This window comes from Zonotrichia albicollis, chromosome 3, assembly GCF_047830755.1.
Source record: "Zonotrichia albicollis isolate bZonAlb1 chromosome 3, bZonAlb1.hap1, whole genome shotgun sequence".
NCBI lineage: Eukaryota > Metazoa > Chordata > Aves > Passeriformes > Passerellidae > Zonotrichia > Zonotrichia albicollis.
This window is the reverse complement of record NC_133821.1, coordinates 37,719,083-37,739,436: the sequence shown is the minus strand read 5'-3', so window position 1 is coordinate 37,739,436 and position 20,354 is coordinate 37,719,083. Positions and strand designations below refer to the sequence as shown.

The 20,354-nt window shown below is 37.3% G+C and overlaps 1 protein-coding gene across 3 annotated transcripts in view; it reads left to right on the top strand.

Annotated features, from left to right (window-relative positions):
* The window catches only part of SRBD1 (S1 RNA binding domain 1), a 124,513-nt gene extending 104,507 nt beyond the window's left edge, over positions 1-20,006 (top strand). For all 3 annotated transcript variants that reach the window (XM_026791097.2, XM_005483087.4, XM_026791096.2), the window contains exons 19-23: positions 1,466-1,572; positions 4,131-4,307; positions 6,097-6,249; positions 16,578-16,762; positions 19,024-20,006. In XM_026791097.2, the coding sequence (XP_026646898.2) occupies positions 1,466-1,572; positions 4,131-4,307; positions 6,097-6,249; positions 16,578-16,762; positions 19,024-19,313 (912 nt within the window). In that variant the 3' untranslated portion in view covers positions 19,314-20,006. The remainder of the gene's footprint in view (positions 1-1,465; positions 1,573-4,130; positions 4,308-6,096; positions 6,250-16,577; positions 16,763-19,023) is intronic.
* Positions 20,007-20,354: the final 348 nt, after the last annotated feature.

The window sequence follows — 20,354 nt, the reverse complement described above, 5'->3', positions numbered from 1 at the left end:
AGAAAAATGCAACATAAGGAAACAAAAGACTTCTTTTGATGGTGTGGGATTTTTTGTTTGTCTTTTTATTCAAAAAGAAGGTGTTATGTTGCAGTAGCAATGCATTAGTAAGTAGAAACTGATGTTTGATCTGCCAAGTGTACAAGCAAGCTTTGTGGTTATGAGACGAAGGATGTGTGCAAATACCAGTGCTTGTGCATGTACACAGTGTTTTTGCATGCAAAATTAATATAGGAAGAGTCATATTGGCAAAATACAAACTTTGTGTTTGTAAGTTACTTTATTCTATATCACATCATGAAAATGCATCCCATTACCATCACCTGAAATAGGGAGCTATGAAATGAATTGCCTGAAGTTTTACAACTGCTCCAGTTATTAACCACTGCTTAATGAACTACCAGCGTTAGTAGATTGGGATTGATGCTATTGGCATATTAAATTTAACCGTGAAATCTTTAAAAGATCTGAATGGCTTAGAACGTAAAACAAAGTAATGGATGAAGTGTTTGGCGCTTTGGCTTGGATCCAGCTTGATGTCCTAAATGAATGCATCGTGAAACCACAACAGATCAACCCAGATTTACATGAGTGATGCAGAAGAGCCCTGAAGCTAAGCCAACATAGTGATTGAATTAGCTCCTGCATTTAGAGAGGCTTCTCCCTCCAGGTCAGACTTCTAAGCACTGATGGGCTTGTGTGGGGAGCTCGCAGTTACAGGCTAAAGTATGCCTGCATTTGGGAGGAAAAGAAATCTTAGAGCTTGAGAACTTTTAACTTTGACAAGTGTGACTGATTTTTGTTTTAGGGGGAAAAGGGGGAAACACTGTGAACATTTCCATTAGTGGTGCTTTGGTCAAGGACCTGCCAATCTTCCCAGAAATATCTCTTCAAAATTTGAAACATTTTGTTGCCATGGGGTTGATAAGTACCTTATGTATTGCCCACCTTCATACAGTGCATGGCTTTTTCATTTAGTAAATAATAACTCTGCTGTAGTATGATGCTCCTAAATGGGACTATTTTGCAGATATCTGTGTGTACTGGTGCAAAAGTACAGCATTTGTGATCTCTTCTCTACTTTATTTTTAATAAACTGATTGTATAGGTATGTCAGATTAAAGACAACACCTAGTGGATAGACCAGAAGCATTACTCCTTTTGAGTAATCATGTTTTAAGTAAAGTTTTACTTTTACAGGATGCAGGGAAATGGTTTTTAAAAAGCAATACCGGGATGTGAAGTGTGTCTTTATTATAGAGATTTGTTTCACAGCAAAGATGTTTCAAAGAGATATTGGGGGCATTTTAAAAAATGTATTTTACAATTTATATTTTTAACTGGTTTCTTCACATAAGATATTAAGTTCCAGCAGCTATTTTATTGATGTTAGTGCTATATGCAGTTCCTGTTTATGTACACTTCAATACTTCGGTAACCAGATATCTCTATTTTTGTTTCTTAGCATGATGTATCACAGACTTTGCTCAAAGCAACTCTGGACAGTGTGGTTGAAGAGTGTGTCAGCTTTGTAGGAGTTGATATTAACATCTGCTCAGAAATACTATTAAGGTGAGTGAAACATTTTCCTATTCCAGTAATTACATGGCTCTGGATCACAGAGTCTCTGTTTAGTCTGCCATCTGACTCAAGCTCAGCTGGAGCAAATGGCTCTTGTGTTAAACTTCCAATTACATAAAAATGACACAGTAAGACAGTATTTCACTGAATCATTAAGAGTCAGGTTTTAAGGATACGTGTGATTCTCCAAGGTAAAACTATGCTTCAGAGAAAAACAGATATTTAAAAATTTTTAGCCAACACTGCAATTTTAGAAAAATGTGATATAAGTAATACATATTTTTACATGGAGAAAGGTATTTTCAAATGTACTTTGTCTCTTAGAAGGTATTTTTATAGGTACTTCTAAGTGGAACAGGTTGTAAAACTTGGGCAAGAAAAGGAGACAAGGAAAGGTTTAAGGGGAAACTTGAAAAATGTATCCCTTTTTACTGTTTGTTTTTTTATTAAGTAGTTATGCCATGTTTATTTGAAGAATGTTCTCGACTTTATTTTTCAGGGTTAGAAGCTAAAAGCTCATTCTCTCTTGAATGTGTAGAATTCAGTATTGTTTAGACTCTCAGAAGAGTAAAAGTGCTGCTTTCATCCTCCATAGTAGGAGGGGAAGGAAAAGAAAGTTCATAATGTTCTGTCCATATTCTTCTTCCCTAATATTACTGTCAATAATCAATAATGAAAATTATATTGGATGTGAAAGTTAGGAAAAATACATTCTTGATATTTTTGTTTTTTAGCCCCTTAGAATCTTTCTCAAAAACATATTTCCGTATTTTGTAAGAGACTCTCTTTCTATTCTTTTCGGTTTTCCACTTCCATGTTCTTTCTCTGCATGTCCAGCCCCCCTGCCCAGTGCCTGATTTCTTCTGTCTTACATGCTTTTGGATTTAGATCAGCTTTTAGGAAGAAAGCAAGTGGAAGGTACCAAGGTACCTAAATGACAAATGAAGCTTTCATTCATAGAATCAACAGAATAGAATCATAGAATGAGCTGCGTCTGAAGGAACAGTTGTACTGTCCACTTCAGCAGGAAGCATCAGCCTGAGATGCTGCTGTGCCCACACAAAACTGAATGTGGGGTAACCCTGTCCAGACAGGGCTGCAGGTGGTAACCACATTGTGTAAGTATTTTGTGTGGTCTAATTAGCCTGGCTTACAATTGTTCAAGTCTGCTGTTCTGTGCAGATGCAGTCTTAAGTTTCCTTCAGACATCCAGTTTATCAGATTGTCACCCTAGCTAGATTGCAGCTGGAGCAGAGCTTTCTGTTTGTGGTTTCTGATGCATCAAATACACTTCTTCACACATAGTACACAGGGAGGGGATGACAGTGCTGCAGTATTTGCATTAATCTGCTGAGTATTGTGCTTGAAAGACTTGAGATCATCAGTGGAAAATTCTGTCCATTCTGTCAATACTGTGTAATGTTCCTTTGTCAGTATAAACAAGCTGGATTTCTCAATGTTTCTAAGAAATTTTTGAAGAAAATTCCATTCCTAATGATTAATATTCTGTCTGTGGTTAAAGGTGTGTCCCTCTAATTTCATTCTGAGCTTTCATCAACTTCGGACTATTTTTTTAACTTTTGCTTGAGCATGAGAATATGGAAATATTTTTTTCTTTTTTCCCCCTGACATTTTATGACTCTTGCTGGTTTTGCTGGTAGTGTTTTTTGGAATCAGTTCATGCCATTCCACAAACAGGTCACTGCTGCTGCTGACTTAAAACAAAGGCATCAGATAGATAAAGCCTAGTGGGTGACATTTCCTTCACTGGTGCCGTGAGTAACTCCACATGAGAGCTCTTCTCTCTCTTTTTACAATTAACATACTCCACACAGAGAAAGTTTTACTCACATGTACATACAGAAAATGTGCTGCAAACCCACAGCTTCCTGAAGGAGCCTCACTAACCACTGTTGCAGTTCACAGGTAAGCTCTTGGCCAGGTCCAAGTTGCCCTCAGAACAAGTCATGCAGCCTGTTCCCAGCTGCTTTTTATTTCAGGAAGAGCTCAGAGAAAAGAAACAAGCTTTGTGGATCACTTCAACTGCTTGAGGAAGGCAAGCTGCTCCCAGCCACTCTCCTTCTGGGTAGCAGACCTGAGCCCTTCATGTGCAAGGCAAGGTGTTTCAGTACCGTTGGAAGGGCTGAGAGGAGGCTGTTCTTACAGGAACGATTTATCTATTCTGAACCCTCCTCCCACGCTGTTTCCTGAAGAGGGCAGCTGGGGGCAGGCCATAAGACATGACAAATTGAACTGGCATTACGGAAATAGCCAACAGATCATAAATTACACAGCCCTGGCTTACTAGTTAGGCATGTACGGAACTAGATTGCTGCACTGAGTTTGCTTGACTTGAGTGGGTTCTTTCCACAGAACTAAGATCCTTTTCAGACAGTGCCTTTGGTCTGGGAGTCTATTTGCTAATTTCTTAGCAGTTTTGAAGTTTTATAAACCAGATTTTCTATAGGAATGTGTATCCTTGTAACGGGTAGCACTTGCAATAATGACTGTTCAATGGTAATAAAAGTTTTTTGTAAATTTTCTCTTAGACACATTGCAGGACTGAATACTAACAGGGCTAAAAATATAATTGAATGGCGAGAGAAGAACGGACCATTTATAAACCGAGAACAGCTCAAAGAAGTTAAAGGTTTGGGTCCCAAAACCTTCCAACAATGTGCTGGCTTCATCAGATTCAATCAAGAATATATAAAGACTTTTTGCAGGTAATAGAGATTTTAACTGTTCTGAATAAATTGTCTAAAATAGAATAAGAAGACTCCTTCTCCCTTTTCTGCTTTGTATTCATGCTTGACACTCAAGGAATCCTGGACCACTGGGTGCTCTGTGCTCTGAAGGACAACAAATTAACTTGTTAAAGTCCATGGTTGAAGATAGTTTTTCTCCTAAATTGTCATGGCTTGTTAGCCTAGTCCTCTAAGTCAGTTTTTGATAAATATGTAAGTTAAAGTAAAAATTTTGCCTCTGAATTGGTAAAAAAAGTTTGTCGTGCAGCAGTGTTGTGATCTGAGATGTTAAAACTTTAGTCTTGTTTTTCAGACATAATACAGAGAACTGTAAATTAACTAATTGAATATGGTAAAGATTATTCTGCAGAACTTAATGGTAGTAAACTAGTGCAGATTTTTGGAGTTTCAATTTCATTAGCTGGAGAGAGGAAGTTGAGTATCTGCCTAGATTAAACTGTGTCTGTATTATACTCCTGTGCCTAGCAAGTTTGATGTGACTGTCTTCTGTCTGAAATACAAAACCTTTGGAAAGGCTCCTGTGAGGCCTTTCCCCAAGTCCAGTTTGTCAACAGTGCATCATCCTCTTCTGTCATCTCATTCCCTGATTCTGTACCAAGTCTTCTACTCTTTCAGCCATTCATAGTGCTCCTCTTGACCTTTCTACAACTGGAAATGCCCTTTCTAGCACAATGTCTCTTCTCCTGCCTTTTCTCATTTCTCTTTCCAAACTAAAGAACTAAGAAAGGGCATGGCAGTAGCTCCATCCCCATTGGCTTTTCTCAAAAAAAATATTTTCCTGGGAAGCAGACACTATGTTTTAGCCAGGGGCAGTGCTCAGAAGCAATGCTGTATTCCCAGTTGCTGCTGGCCGAACAGCACACGCGTAACTTCCAGGCAGGACGTGGGCACATGGGGACTGGCTTTCTGCCCAGGTGGAAGGTGTACAGATTGGTTGCCCATCTGGCAGGGAGGCATAGGCTGCAGGCCAAATGGTGCTCGCTGTAAGCACCAGAAGACCAAAGAAATTGCTTCCAAAGCTCTCTATGATTGATAGGCCCTACCTTGTAGAGATCTGTTCTAGGTTCTCTAGTTTGCAATACAACCAATGAAAAAAGGTTGATGGCTTTTTCCCCCCTCCAAATGTTCATTGGTGAAATGTGAACATTGTTTTGGGAGTTTTTTAACCTTCCTGGAACACAGTTCTGATGTTAATCAGATTCTTCATAACTTTGGAACGGTGTATAACCTGAGAAATAGATTTTAAGGCCAAAGTAAAGCTCTAACAGCACTGCCTCCACAACACTTCTTGTGAGTCCAGGTGACATAACCAGAAGCTTTTGAAAATAACTTTGATGTTTCATTTTTATCCTTTCTAATCAATTTGACTTTAGATTGCTGTATGAAACAATTTTTGTGCCTTTTATGTGAAGGTCTTTTATGGTTATTTTAAAAATTGACATGGAAAGAGGAAAATATGTTTGCCTTTCTGCCAGGAGGTGATGAGTGGAGCCCAAAACACCACTGCTAGCTAGTTTCAGGTCCTTCAATGCATTCTCTTTTGTCCTCCAAAAGCAGGAGCCACTTGTGATTTAGGAAAAAAAAGAAAGAGGAGTGAAAGGAGCGTTTACAGTAGGAGTAATTTGATGTTCTGATACATTTTTTTGTTTGAGGACTTCAGGGAAAAAAATATATTGGTTTTGTGTGTGGACACCGGACCAGGATCATCTTCATTGAAAGTGACATGTCCATTTTTGATTTCTGGCAGTAATAAGAAAAATGAACTTGGAAGTCGTGCACTTTTGACTAAAGCAGGTGCACTGGGTAAAAAGAAGAGTAAACTACCATCATGTGCCTCACAGCAGCCCAATCCTTTGGACCAAACTTGCATTCATCCAGAGTCTTACAACGTTGCAATGAGGTAAGTGGTGGGAAAGCTTTTGAGCCATTGACACCATCAATTTTTAAAATGAAAGGACTGATTTTTCTGACAACAGCCTGCTCAGTCTTTTGAGACAGGAATATTTATATTGCTCTGAAGCTTTCACCCCTGTCTTCAAGAAGAAGGTATGCTTCAGATATATGTGAGCATGTGTCATTACTTTGGGCCTTTAAAATTAAATGTTGATATTGCAAGATCTAATTAAGATGTATATAAAAGTTCCCAAATACACGAATAGTATGATTGTTTTACTAAGTGGCTAAAAGAAGAGAATGGTTTTTGTGTATGTCAGAAAAAAAATAATTAGGAATCCATGTGTTCCTGTGAAATATTGCTGTAAGCTGTGATCTTTTCTATCAGCAGCCCTGGCTGAAATTGGACTCTGCTTTTCAGAAAACATCTCCAACCATAAATGGGCGCATATTTATTTTTCAACTGAATTTTACTGAACAGGTTCTTTTCTTAAAAAATACTGAAGCTAATTTCACTAGTAGCCAGTTGCTTTAAGGTTCTTATGATCTCTGTTGAGAATATTATGCCTGGACAAACAAACTTGTGCTTCCTGTTTTATAACCAAAACCATCTTTAAACCTCAAAGAGAGATGCAGAATTTCTGGCTTCACAAAGCTTGACTTTCTTACCTAAAAAGTCGTACAGGATATTGCATTTTTAGGACACCTTCCCTTCAGGGTGTACTCTTTTCTCTCCTCCTGTCCATAGGTCTCCATGTTTTCCTTCTGCTAGGCATGCAGTGAGCTTTTGTTTCCATCCTCTCCCTGCCACAGTTGATCCTTCTTTGTGCTTGATTCTAGGACACACTGTTGAATTTCCTGGTAGAGTCTATTGCAGTTGTGCAGTGTGTAGATAACTTTGGTCTCTCCTTTTCCATGACCATTCCTCTTTTTTTCCTTACACATCAACATTTCTTGCAAAGTCCCTTCCCTCTGTAGCTGTGGGAAAAAACATCATTCAAGAACCTAATCTTAAAGATCTCTTGTATGGTAGGTGGATTTTAGGGTGTACAGCTTGATCACCCTAACTGAAAATGATTCAGTGTAAGTCAGTCAATGTGAAAAACAAAAATGAATTGATTATTCAAAAATAATTTTGATTTTCAATATTGAATTTCATTCCATTTAAATTTCAAATACTCAATTTTTGTCTTTATTTTTCCAGCCCTGGTACACTAATAACATTGTTAGTAAAGTGTCACAATGCTACCTACCAGCCTTGCTTAAAGCCTGATGTGGACAGATTGCTTTAGAGAGCAGAGAAGTACAAGCAGTTAATGGTGGAATACGACAGTAATTTCCCTACATACAATATTTTCACAAGGGCTGGTCAGAAAATAAAGAATTGTAACTTTGTTTCCAAAGCAGCACAGGTGACTTTTATATATGAAGTGGTGAGTGGGATTATTTCTGCATAGGGTAGAACAGATATTCACATACAGCTGAAATTGTATAATTTTGATAGGTAGCACATATCATATAATTATGGTTTGAAATTTGACTGGGAACCCATCACTAGCACTGTTTAACAAAAAACAGAATGAAAAAATGAACGAGCATGATTTTTACATCTCAGCCAAGACAGTGGTTTGAGTCCTAGGCTTGTGCATGTTTCAGTGAGGGGGCTGGCACCTATTGCACAGCCAGCACTGCTTAGAAGGTGCCTTGCTGAGTCTTAAAATGTGCACAGCTTCACACTCAGACTTAGATTGGTTCTAAGCCAGTGCAGGAGTGTTACATGGCTGAAGACCAGTGTTAATCTATCTCATCATCTCTCTTTATAATGCCAATATTTTACAGCAGATTTCCTGCAGTGCCATTTTCTGTTCTCTGTTTCTCACCAAACACTTGGTCGTCCTAGATAGAATTTTCAAATGAAGTATTTAGGTTGACATCCATCTATGACATCCAAATGCATGTCATAGATATTGCACCGAACAGGATTTTGTTGTGGGGTTTTGTTTGTTTTTTTTTTAATGCAAAAGAATATACGTTGATTACAAAGCAAATATAAAACAACAATTACAATATCTGCTAATGAAACACCAAAACTAATAAGCATAGCATCTCTCTCTGTACTAATTGTATCAGTCTTTTCTTCATCCTTTTGGCTTTCTCTGTTGTCTTACTTTTTATATTTATTGTACCTCTGCACATGATGGGGGTGAAAAAATCGCCAAGGGCTTTCTGTGAATGTACTTTATGGACAGCAGTATCTGTATTTTTCTCTTGTCTCCTTGAAAGCATGTTAAATATTTAGGTGATAACTTTCATGATATAGATTGTATGACTGTGCAGCAACTTGATATCACAAAATGGTGTGGGGAAGAGGGCAAATATCTTTAATGTTTTTTCATGGCAAATAGCTGTTTTGAGAAAAGAAAATACAGCTCTGCAGCAAACTGACAAAAGCCAAGATGTGTAGTAATAAAAATTGGCACTGGTGACATAAGGCCTAAATATAAACCAGACATCCTCCCCTCAAGCAACTAATGCTATAATTTAGCAATGATTATATATTTAAAATGACTTTTCACAAAAAGCATATGAGCTGCTAAGTTTCTCAGAACTTATGAAAACAGCTTTCCAAACCTTTTTTCTTCCCTGAGTATGAATTAGGAAAAAATTTACTAGGAATTCAGACGGCCTGGAGGATTCAGTCTAAAGCTTATCAGGGCTGTTGGCGAGTTTTGCTGACAGGCAGTGGATGGGACTGGGCTTGTAATTCCTTTTTTGCTGAGCCTATGTCCATCAGAAAGCTTTTGAGAGCCTGAAGATCAAATCATGTTCGTGGTGTTGGTTGGAGGTGTCTTATGGAAGTTGGCCAATATCTGAAAGTCTTTCTAGAATGCTAGAATTAAACTAGTTTCAAACCTAATTGATGATTCTTATAACTTAAAATGCATGAGAAAAATTAACTGTTAGATGTAGGTTGAATTGATATTTCATAATAAAGTTTTTTAAATAATACATCCTAAAGAGTTCTGTGGCTCTAGTGGTATCAGAGTATTTATTCTTTTTCTGTGCTTACACTGACCTGTTAGGGAGTGTGTCAAGTTCACAGGTGGATCTGTCTTGCCAAAGGGCAGAATTGTCTCGAATATGACCGGATTTGATCAAAAATCCAGTATTACATACCTCTTACCATGAAAATTAAAATGTATGGAATATCTGCTGCATAAGTTAATCATAAAGGCTTCCTCATGCAATGTCTACTGCATCTTGCTATAGAAAGTAGTTTCTGAAAGTTTTATTGGCTTAAAAGTTTTCATGGAAAATTGCATTTATTTTTAAATTAAATAAGTTGGTGATTTTTATCCACCGCTTATGGCCAAATTACCCAAAGGCAGCAGTCTACATTGCAGATTTATAACATGCAAAATTATCAGGTTTTAAAACAATGTTTTTGAGGGATAGAAATTTACCAAAATTTGAAACCACTAATTTTCTTTTTCAGGACTATTTTGTAGCTTGAAAAGCCAATCCATTAAAGAAAAATATGGTTAGAAGAATTACTCCCAAGTGGTGACTTCGGTTGCCAAACTTCAGGCTGGAGCCAGTTTTTAGGGCTGATTTAGAAAAATAGGGTTTTTATAATGGAAACACTGATGTAATCTTTACTACAGTGGCACAAATGGTGCTGGTATGATTGATTTATGACATTTAAGCATCTTAACTTAAAGTCTGTACAATTTCTGTAAAATAATTGGAAAATATCCTACTAGTGATTTAACACGCTCTGCAGAAGACCAAAGCATTTTTGTTCATGGTTTCCACACTGTCAAAGCTTGGCTTTGTCGTGTGCAGTGACCAAGCTTATGAACACCTCTAAATATTATGATTTGGAATTTCCAAAAAGCTAAATAAAAACCTCAAAACTTTATAGACAGCCCATTTTCCTGCAAAGCAGAACCATGTTTTAAGTTTTTGAAACGTCTATATGTGAAAACCAGTTTATAGTGGCAGAATCTTCTACGTACAATTAATACAATATGTAGAGCATATCCAATTTCTTGGTATGTGTTGTTAAAGAATTGGTAGGAAAACCAAGGAAACATTTAGGAAGTCCCCAGAAGTTACAACCAGGTTATGCTTATAAACCAAAATGTTGGAAAGAAAATGCAGTGTTTTTTCTTTGTTCTATCAGTCTGCTGGGTGCAGTTGGTTTCATGTGACTGAATTTTAACATTTGCTGACTTTTTTATTTAAATCTCATTAAAATGCTTTTTGCAAAAGGTTGGCACTCAGAATGTGTATTTGCTGCTCACAGATTGCAGCATCTGGCTGACAGGTTGTATTTTAGCCTGACCCAGAAATAAAAATTTTTGCCAATGTAAAAGATCTAAAGCTGTGGCTTAGAATAACAGAGGTAAGGATCTTCCTTGGCTAATTCCCCAGGTTTAGGACCTTGCCTGGTAGAGGCCAGTCCTGCTTACTGTGATTGGGTGTGCCTTAAGATAAGTTTTTGACATACTGGGCAGCATCACTTGGAATGAAGATTCATGTCTTGCCATTCTCTGTGTATTGATAATGGTGCTTGATATCTTCAGCAGGAATTCAAGGTCCCAAGAGAATTCAGCAAGCACTCATTCATGGGCTTTTTCTTGACTGAAACAAAACACTTCCATTTGGTGCTGATTTCAGCAAGGTGTTTGTGTGGTAAAGAGTTTATATTCCATGATAGGCCAATCAGTCGCATTTCAAATATCCCTGGTGTTTCTTGTAGTCTGCATGGTGGATGTAACAGCAGACCCATAGTATCTCATTTGCTTCGCTGGTAAGCTGTATTTGCTGGATTTGAAGGCAAGTACTGGCACATAAGAAAATGCAGAAGAAAAACTGTTGATGGGGCCACTAAAAGCAAGAGATTTTCCTCTTCTGCCCTTTATGCAAATGGAATTTTGTCCTTTGATAGCATTTCCAGCTCACTGGCAGGCTGGTTTGCCTCTGTCCAGATCCCCTAGTTGTTCTGGAACAACTGAGGCAATGCTTAAGGGGAGTAGAAATCAGGGAGGGAATTATGACTTAGTATGGTATTTGAGCAATGAAAACTAGTTATTGTATTCTATTTAATAATACAGTCTACATGTGACTATTTTTACAGAGGATAGGAATTGTTACTGTGGTAGGAGGCCTTTCCTTACAAAGACATCAGAAATATCTTTTGCCCACTTGAATGAGACTGTACTTGCATGTACACACATGTGTGGGTATTCACGTTATTTAATGTGCAGACTAATGCTTTAAGAAGTCTTACATTTGGGGGCTTTTTAGAAGAAACTTTAACGAGTTAAACTCAGTCAATTAATGAAACTTTATGACCATTTCCAATGGCCAATGTACAGCCCTAATTACAGAGAACACTCGCAGAATTGTGGCCATTAAGTATTACAAATAACTGTTCATATTAATCACTTTAAAAAGCCAATTCATGCACAGGTTTTACTACTAACTTAGCTGGATTTTTAGAGGCCATATTTTTGTAAGCTATCTTGTCAGTAAACAGAAGACCAGAAAAAGCTTTCTCTGCCAATTGCCATCCAATAAAGACATTTTAAAATGTTAATGTGTTGTAAAATACAGTTAACAAGAATGATTAAAGAACTTGGAAAGAATGGAGCAATATGCTTCATTTACACTGTAAGTACTAGACCCATAAATCAAATGGTATTTTTAATTTGTTGGAATTTTTGGGACTTACATAACTTCCCACTAGTTGCATTTAGAGAAAAATATTGGGCAAAACCCTCACAAGACCTTTTTAATGGAATTTTCTCCTTTAAGTGTAGTATACTAGTTCTTTGTGGATAACTAATCATGTTTCACTATTTTGTATCTCGGGTTGCACTCCAGTTACGTGATATATCAGTAGTCATGAGAGCAGCCAACGGCAGCGTGACTAATGGTATGGGGGTAAAGTGGCTATGCTGCAGTGGAACTGTGTCTGAATTTCTTTTCTCATTTAGAAACTCATTGTTTCTTAAAATTTGTAAGTTGAAAATGTCATAGACTGAGTGCTTTCTGCACGCAGTCAAATAATGTACATTGTTAATAATTTATGCATTTGAAGAAAAACATACTGATTTGACAGCTCTGTCTGTGGCTGAACCACATAAGTAGTTTTAGACATATTTGAATCTTTAGCTCTCTGTGTCCAGCAATGAATTACAGAAAGTAATGTACTAATACTGTCTGATACCTAGTCTTCATCAGTAATCAAAAACTGAGGATCCGTATCACTGGTGGGAACAAGAGCAGTCAACATCTGCGTTATACAAATACTGCTTTTGCACTTCCAAACATTACTAAAACATAAATGTCTGCATAATTTAAGTCTGTTACTGTCATAAATGTATGTTTTACCTAACAAAGTGCATGCTAATGCAGAGTTGTTTTGTTTTCAGAGTGATTATGCTGCTTTGCCATTAATTCATGTGTGTACTGTGACAAGATGTAATGGCGTATCATGTTGCTTTAATGTAATGAATCCAGTACTCCCAGCTCTTAAGTCATGTTGCTGGAAATGGTTACATAAAACAGAAATGACTGTGACTAAAGCCCTTGCAAAGCTTCAGAACTCCTGCACATTATAAGAAGCTTTTCAGGGGGTGATTAGAGTAACTTCTTTAAAATTTACTGTAGGCTTCCCTTGGTAAAATTTTTACTCTTTTCTGACTATTTTTTGCATTCCAGTGAAATTTACATTATCTTTTAAGCATTGCAAAGGTTGAGCTTTAATTTTGTTCAGATGTGTATGTTAAGTGAACATGATGTGCTTATTTGTTACATTTATGCTACTTTTCTTTTTTCATCCGAATAAGATGGATGAAATTATGTATTAAATAAAAACATCAGTCATTTATCCATGACCATTCTATGCAGGTCCTGTAAGACTGCAAAGAGATTGCTTTTAGAATGAAGGTGATTGCAAAGGTTTCTGAGTATTCTCTAAATCTCAAAACCATAAAGCTCAAAATTCTAAACTGTTTAAATTTCACCCTGTTCTTCCTAAGACTCTGGCAATTCTTGGTCTGAGTTGATGTACCTTGAGCAGGAAGTTCACCATTCGTTCACATACTCAGCATCTTCCCCATTTCTGTTAACTTGTCTTTAGGTTTTGTCTTTCTAGTAGACAAGCATGGCACTTGAGCTACTGCAATGTATTATTTATTTCACATATGTAGCCAGGCAAATACTTTAAGGACTTTCATTTCTGCACAGATCATTCATGTTCTTATGTTCTGCATGTTGTTTACAAATTGTGTGAGATATTTCAAGGATTGTAGTGAGATCATTTAATATTAAGATCAAAATATTTGAATTAAGAGAAACCTCTTTTTTCCCCCATAGTTGTATCTGAGTGCTACTGCCAACTGCATGTCTTTTTTTTTTCCCTGATTTAGAAATACCTCGTGGAGGAAGTTGTTGTGTTGCTTTTTTAATAAGGAGAAAATTAATTTTTTTCTTAGCAATGACATTTTAAAATAGAAATTATCAGTATAATGCACCACTGTTCAGTCAGAGAGTTGTGCTTTTTTTTATCGCTGTTTTTTTTTAGGCCAAATGCCCTCAGGCTATATTCGAGTAATAATGATACATTAAATATGTAATTAGATTGAACAGTATTTCTAAAACTAACTGCATCTGCAATCACTAAGAAGTTACTTTAATTTGGAAATACTTTAATACATGGATTTATGAAAGCCTGTTCTAAAATGGTGAGAATTTCCAAAATACAAGTAATACTGTTTCTTATCGAGAATATTTCTTCTCTGCGCATGTGTGTGCTGGGTTTTGTTACAGTGCTCTGTTTTGCCTGTGATATATAACCATAATTCTGAAATATTCTTAACAAAATGCCTGATTTTTAGAACATTAAAATTCTGTAGAATTTGGTGGGACGTCTCATGTACTTAGACCTGGGCACACGTATAAGCATCATCTTCAGGTGGAGCCAAAATTTTCCTGCGAGCAGTAACCACACTAATAAGTTATTTACACAATTGTAATTGATAACATAGGACCCAAACCTACCACTCTTGCCTAGACAAGGAATCCTCTTTAATTTCAGATAAATGCTTTGAGAGGGAGGTGAGGAAGGAGCAGAGGACAAAACACCTTTAGTGAGTTGTGCTTGAGGGCTCAGGCACTTGGACTGTGTCCTGTTTGGTTTTCTTTCAGCCATGTGCATATAACACCGTTCATTCGGATTGTATTATCCACACATGTGGCATCTTAGTATGTAACAGGGCTTTTTTTAATATGCACTGGTGGCTGTTTTGTGTGGTTGCACTTCTCGGTGGTAAAACCCACCCCATGATCAATTTACAAAGTCAATGTCCTTTTGTGAAATCCTAATGGTGAGAAAATGCTACTTGGACATACTCAAGCTGAGTTTCCATTTGAAGTGAAATAAAGCCAAGTACGTGAATGTCAGCAAACTTGTTTATAGGGGTGGTGGTAAAGCATACATTATTTAGAAGGTTGAGTCATGAGTCTGGTCGGGTTTGTCATGTTACATCTGGCACGTCAGTCAAAGCTGGGACAGCTGCCGCCTGTCACTAGTGCTCTGGTGGGGCATTGTCCAGTGTTAGCAGCCAGCAGCCCCCAGCAGTCTGGGGAGGAACACTTCACCTGGGCCTATTTTCAGCATTTTCATTGCAACCACTTTTGGGGCTCCTTTGCAAAAGAGGGTGGTTTCATTTCACAGAACATCCGATATTTTTCATATCTGTTATTAGACAAAATATTCAAATAGTAGTGGTGATGTTTGTTAGTTTACAGGGAAAAAAATTGCACTTCATATTATAGAACATTTTGCATCTGTTTTGCTGTATACTTTGCTTCCAAACCACCTTAAACTACTTTAAAAAGTCATGTCAAAAGTCATATGCTGTCAAAGCAAAATTCTGTAAATATGGAGAACACCAACATCCACGGTGTCGTCATTAATTTTCATCATGCATTGCCACATGAAAGATGTGTATGCACTAAAAGAATTGGTGAAAATTATATTTATCACTACCAAGTCCAAATCTCTTTGTTTGAGCTACCAGTACACTTAAGTCACTATGCTTGTACTTGAATTCAGTAAAGTGGAAGTTGTAACAGATGTCCTCCGTTAGCAAAATTCATGGACATTTTTAAGTGAAGCTTTGCCCTTATGCTCAAAGATGAATTTTGTGATTGACTGAAAGTCAGATATTCCTTTAATTATGTCTCTTCCATTTATATTTTGTCAAAAATAAACTCAGTTTTGTGTTGCAATCTATATAACTTCCTATTGCTCACCACCTGAAAGAATCTCTGTTGGTTCCTTGGGTTAAAAAGAGGAAAAACAATAAAACAAAACATACTCTGGGTCTCCTGACAAAATAAATACTGGCCTCAGATTTTTGATAAAAATGCATCCCCTGCCTGTACTTTGGCAGGGGAAAGGAGGTTGAATACCAGGGGCTTTTGATTTCTTATAGAGCTGGAATGTCTTCCAGCAAGTTCAGGGCATGAACCTGCTGGTCAGCTTTTCTTTTGAGACTTGCAGTTTACACTTCTTGTGAAGTAAGAAAAAGGAATCTCTTTTAGGAATTTGGAAGGAATGTTTCATCAGACTCTGGAGGACAGGAACAATAATTCTACCTGCCTGCTGTCATGGAGAACATGCAAAAGAATATTGTTCTTCCTGCCAATGATAAAGGAGCATGATAAAGCAGAGTAGATGAGGCTCATTCATAATGAGATACAGGTCATGGCTGAGATCACATGTCAGGAAAAATTAACTGTTCTTAATCATGAAGTTCACAGACAAGAGAAGTGTTTCATGTAAAGTTTTTTTTAAGTTGGGTTAAAGATTCTTAAATTAAGATTTTGAGTATTCATTGTTGCGTTACTAAATTGCCATTCATTCTAATTTGAACACAAGTGACAATTACAACAACTTTGTTATAGAACTCTCACTGAATTTCTAGGAACTTTCATGGTAGAAGACATCTTTCAGTAATAAGGAAATTCAGTTTTATTGTGAGATAAAGTAATTGGTCTGAGAAGAGATTTTAATTGCATTTTATTATTTGCATCTAGTTTTGCAGTCTGTTCCAGAAAATACATATATACAGATAGACTCTAAGTTTCCACTTATGTGTCAGATCAGTGATGAGTTGAGAGGACATGCACTTGAGAAACTGTTCATATAGTTTATCAGAAGTTTTGTTCATGCATCAATATAAAAATAATAGAGCAAAGGTTCAGTTCCCACTAGAGGATGTTACAAATGTTTCTGTCTTTGCTTGAACTTCCTAGGTTTTTATCTCTCATTGGAGGAAATGCAAATGACATAGGAAAATCAGATATGCAGCAAAAAGTAAATGTAGTAATTGAAAAGGAAGGACTGGAAGGCACAGCCAAAAGGCTCAATACCACTGTGCACACACTGCAGCTGATCATTGATGGACTCACCCAGCCTGAAGGCTATGACATCCGAACAGGTAAACCTCGGTTTGGAAGGTTGTAATCTCAGTTTGTTTGTTCTACGTATCAGCTTTAAAACAGCACATTTTCTTCTTCTAAAATCAGTAGCAGATTTTCACAGACATGTAACTCCATTTCGTTTCTCAGTCAAGGTAAAGGCTATATCACAGTCAGATGTTTCTTTTCAGTTTTGTAGGTAAGTGTGAATCCTGTCTTAAATCATGGCATTTTCAGCCATAGGTAGGGGAGTTTTATGGCTGTTAACAAATGAAATAATTTCAATATGTTGACCTTCTACTGATTCAATCTGTGTTGGCTCTCCATCACAGAGGGGAATGCTGAGACCAAGGCGAAACAGTAGCAATAAAGTTCTGTGGAGCAATAGTGTGTAGTTCCTCACTAATATTGCCCTGGTTTCTGGGAGACCAGTGTAACTGAAGCACGTGGCTCATGACCTACCCTGGTTAAAACCTGCAGTGGTAGTGAACAGTTTGAGGTAGAGGAAAAGAAAGATGAAGTTTAACATTCTGGGGATAATGCTGTGTAATGAAAATTACAGCTGGTTTCTCTTACAACAGCGGGAGATAAAGGTAGACAGCAAAGATGAAGGTTTGTAATAATAAATAATAAACCTATGCTTAAAAAACCAGCCAAACGAACATTTCTGTCCCCCTTTTTTAGTTCATGAATTGATTCCATGCTTATTTTTTAAATATTCCTCCCTAGTGATCTTGAAAATGTGTATTTTCAATGTCTCAATTTCTTCTGGTGATCTCACATCTAAATTACAGTAGGATAGACTAATAACATAGGAAGACATAAAAGCAAAAGAGAGAATCTTCAATGGAAATATTCATATTCTGCTGATCTAGGACATTCAATATTACTTTAGACAGAGTGTGGTTGGAGAACAGCCTAGTAGACTTATGTAGCTGTATGGATTTCTCCATCATGAGTTCTTCCCATGGGTCCCTTGCAGTTCTTCATGAACTGCTCCGGCATAGGTCCCTTCCATGGAATGAAGGCTTTTAGAAACAGGCTTTCATTGTACCTTAATGAGGTCACAAGTCCTGACAGAATACCTGCTCTAGTGTGGGCTTGCCTTTTTTCAGGCATCCATCTGTTCTGGTGTAGGGCCCTCCATGAGCTGTCGGGGAATCTCAGGTCTGGCATCTGGAGCTCTTCCTCCTCCTCCTTCCCTGGTCTGCAGAGCTGTTTCTGTCACATATGCTCACTTCTCCCTCCTGGGCTGCAATTGCTGTTGCACGGGGAATTTTTTTAATTTTTACGATATTTTACCCCTGAGGCACTTGCCACCATTGTTAATGGGCTTGACCTTGGACAGGAGTGGATCTATTGGATACAGGCAAAGCCACCACTCATAGCAGCCCACACACACACACCCCTACTGAAACATTGCCATGCAAAGCCAATGCAGATCCAGAGACTGATTAAATTCCAGTGCATTTTAGCTATAAACTTGTTCAGGCTGAATTTTATTTCTCAAAAGCAAACAGAGAAAAATTATTGCAATTCTGGTTTGGTGATGTTCCTTGTGGAAAATCTCAATCCTTATTATATCTTGGAACGGTCTAACTATGGTAGAAAAAGATTGAAAGAGGAGTTACTGAGATGATTCAGAAGGGTTTTCTACAGGAGCAGAAAATGGTAGGGAAATAAAAGAATTTTAAAATAAATCTATCTGTGCTCTTAAATACAGAATTTGAACATTAATATCCCAGTATAATCCCTGCTCCTGATCATGCCTGTGTGATTTTCAAGTTGTTGGTGCAAAGCAGCACTGTGATGAAGCTCATGTGATGTCATGGTGCAGATGAGCAGCAAGCCTAAGAACAATGCCTTGCTGGCTTTTCTTTTAGTATGTGATGAAACTGAGTATTCATCTTCCTGTGAATTTGTAGCAATTTCTATAGGAATAGTATTTCATGTATAGTTGATGTAGTTTGAGTCACGTCAAGTGTTTTCTCCCTAGAACTGAGAAAATTTAAAGAATCTTTCAGTCACTGCCTACTAGACAACATGCTTCTGATCCCCTTATGATAGTTTATACAAATTACACAAAATTCAGTATACTTACTCAGTAATCTAAGTGTTTTCAAGTGATTCACAAAATATAAGAAACAAGTTATCACAGATGCAGTATTTGGGACCTAATATCTACCTTGGGATGGCTTATTAATTAGAAATCATCTGGAAACAACTCTTAGAAACCCTTTTTCTCCAGAGTCTTATTTGTGTTTCTTGTTTCTTGTAACAGATTTTGATAAACCTGACTTCAAGAGAAGCATAGTCTGCATGGAAGACTTAAGTGTCGGTGCTGTTTTGACTGGAAAAGTTGAAAATGCAACGCCATTTGGAGTTTTTGTTGATATTGGTGTGGGAAAATCAGGTTTGATTCCAGTGCGAAGCATAACAGAAGCAAAACTCTCTAAAGTGAAGAAGAGAAGAAGCCTGGGCCTGGGTCCTGGAGAAAGAGTGGAAGTTAAAGTGCTTAATGTTGATATTCCTCGCCTGAGGATAACATTGGATCTTGTGCGTGTTTTATGAGAGGGGTTTCAGTAACTGAGCCTTGACTTTAAAGGATAAGTAATGTCAGCAAGGTTATGGAGAGTCAGGCATTTATTGAATGTTGAACACATTTTGAAACCTTCAGCGCCTTGCCTTTTTTTTTTTTTTAATTTTAGTTTTACCACATTTCTTGTATCCTTTCTGTTAATAATTCTTGGAACACTTTTCTGGATTACCTCCAACCAATCTTGTTATTTTGTCTGCAGAGCAGATGAAGCTCCAGTGGGCTGTCAGACAGATCTCTTATCTGTTGTCTGTGCAAGATTTGCTGTCTTAATCTTCAGTTAGTACTGCATGAACAAATACATCTGCAGTTCCCCTCCCAAAAAACAGCCATTCAGTTTGCCTGTTTTCTGGTTGACAGTCTAAAGGAGGGCTCCTACTGGCAGAAAAAAAGGATCTTTTGAAGTTAAGTGGTAATGATGTTGCATCAAAAGTAGACTGAGGAAAAGGCATCTGCTAAAACTATTGATGGTTTAGAAATAGTTATCTTTAATTTATTTGTAGAAATATACACTTGTCTGTTTACCTGTGTTATTTTTGTTTGTTCAGTTATCATGATTTAACATAGTTGGATGTACGTTGCAGTTTGAGGAACTTTGCTCAAAGGTGTCAAAAGACATTTGTTTTGTTCTATACTTCTGCAAAATAAAAACAGTTCTGTCCATCTTTTCTCGGTGTACTTGATCTACAAGTAGTTTAACAGTCCTAGTTGTCTTTCATTCCAACATGTGCTTAATCGCCAACGCTTTGAATGCTCATTGTTTCCTGCTAGGAGTGCCTAGCACAGAAGGTTTGTTTCTTCTAACTAGAGACTTCTTGGTTTTGTGGTATTTTGGTGGTGTTTCAAAGGATTTAACTCTTGAGCCAAGTTTGCAAAGGACAGGTATACTGGAAGACCAGTTTCTAGCAACAGCAGATTATATAGATATATATGTGTATACATGTATGTGTGTGTATATATCTATCTATATATATATATATATGTATGTATGTATGTATGTACAGGGAGTTTACAAG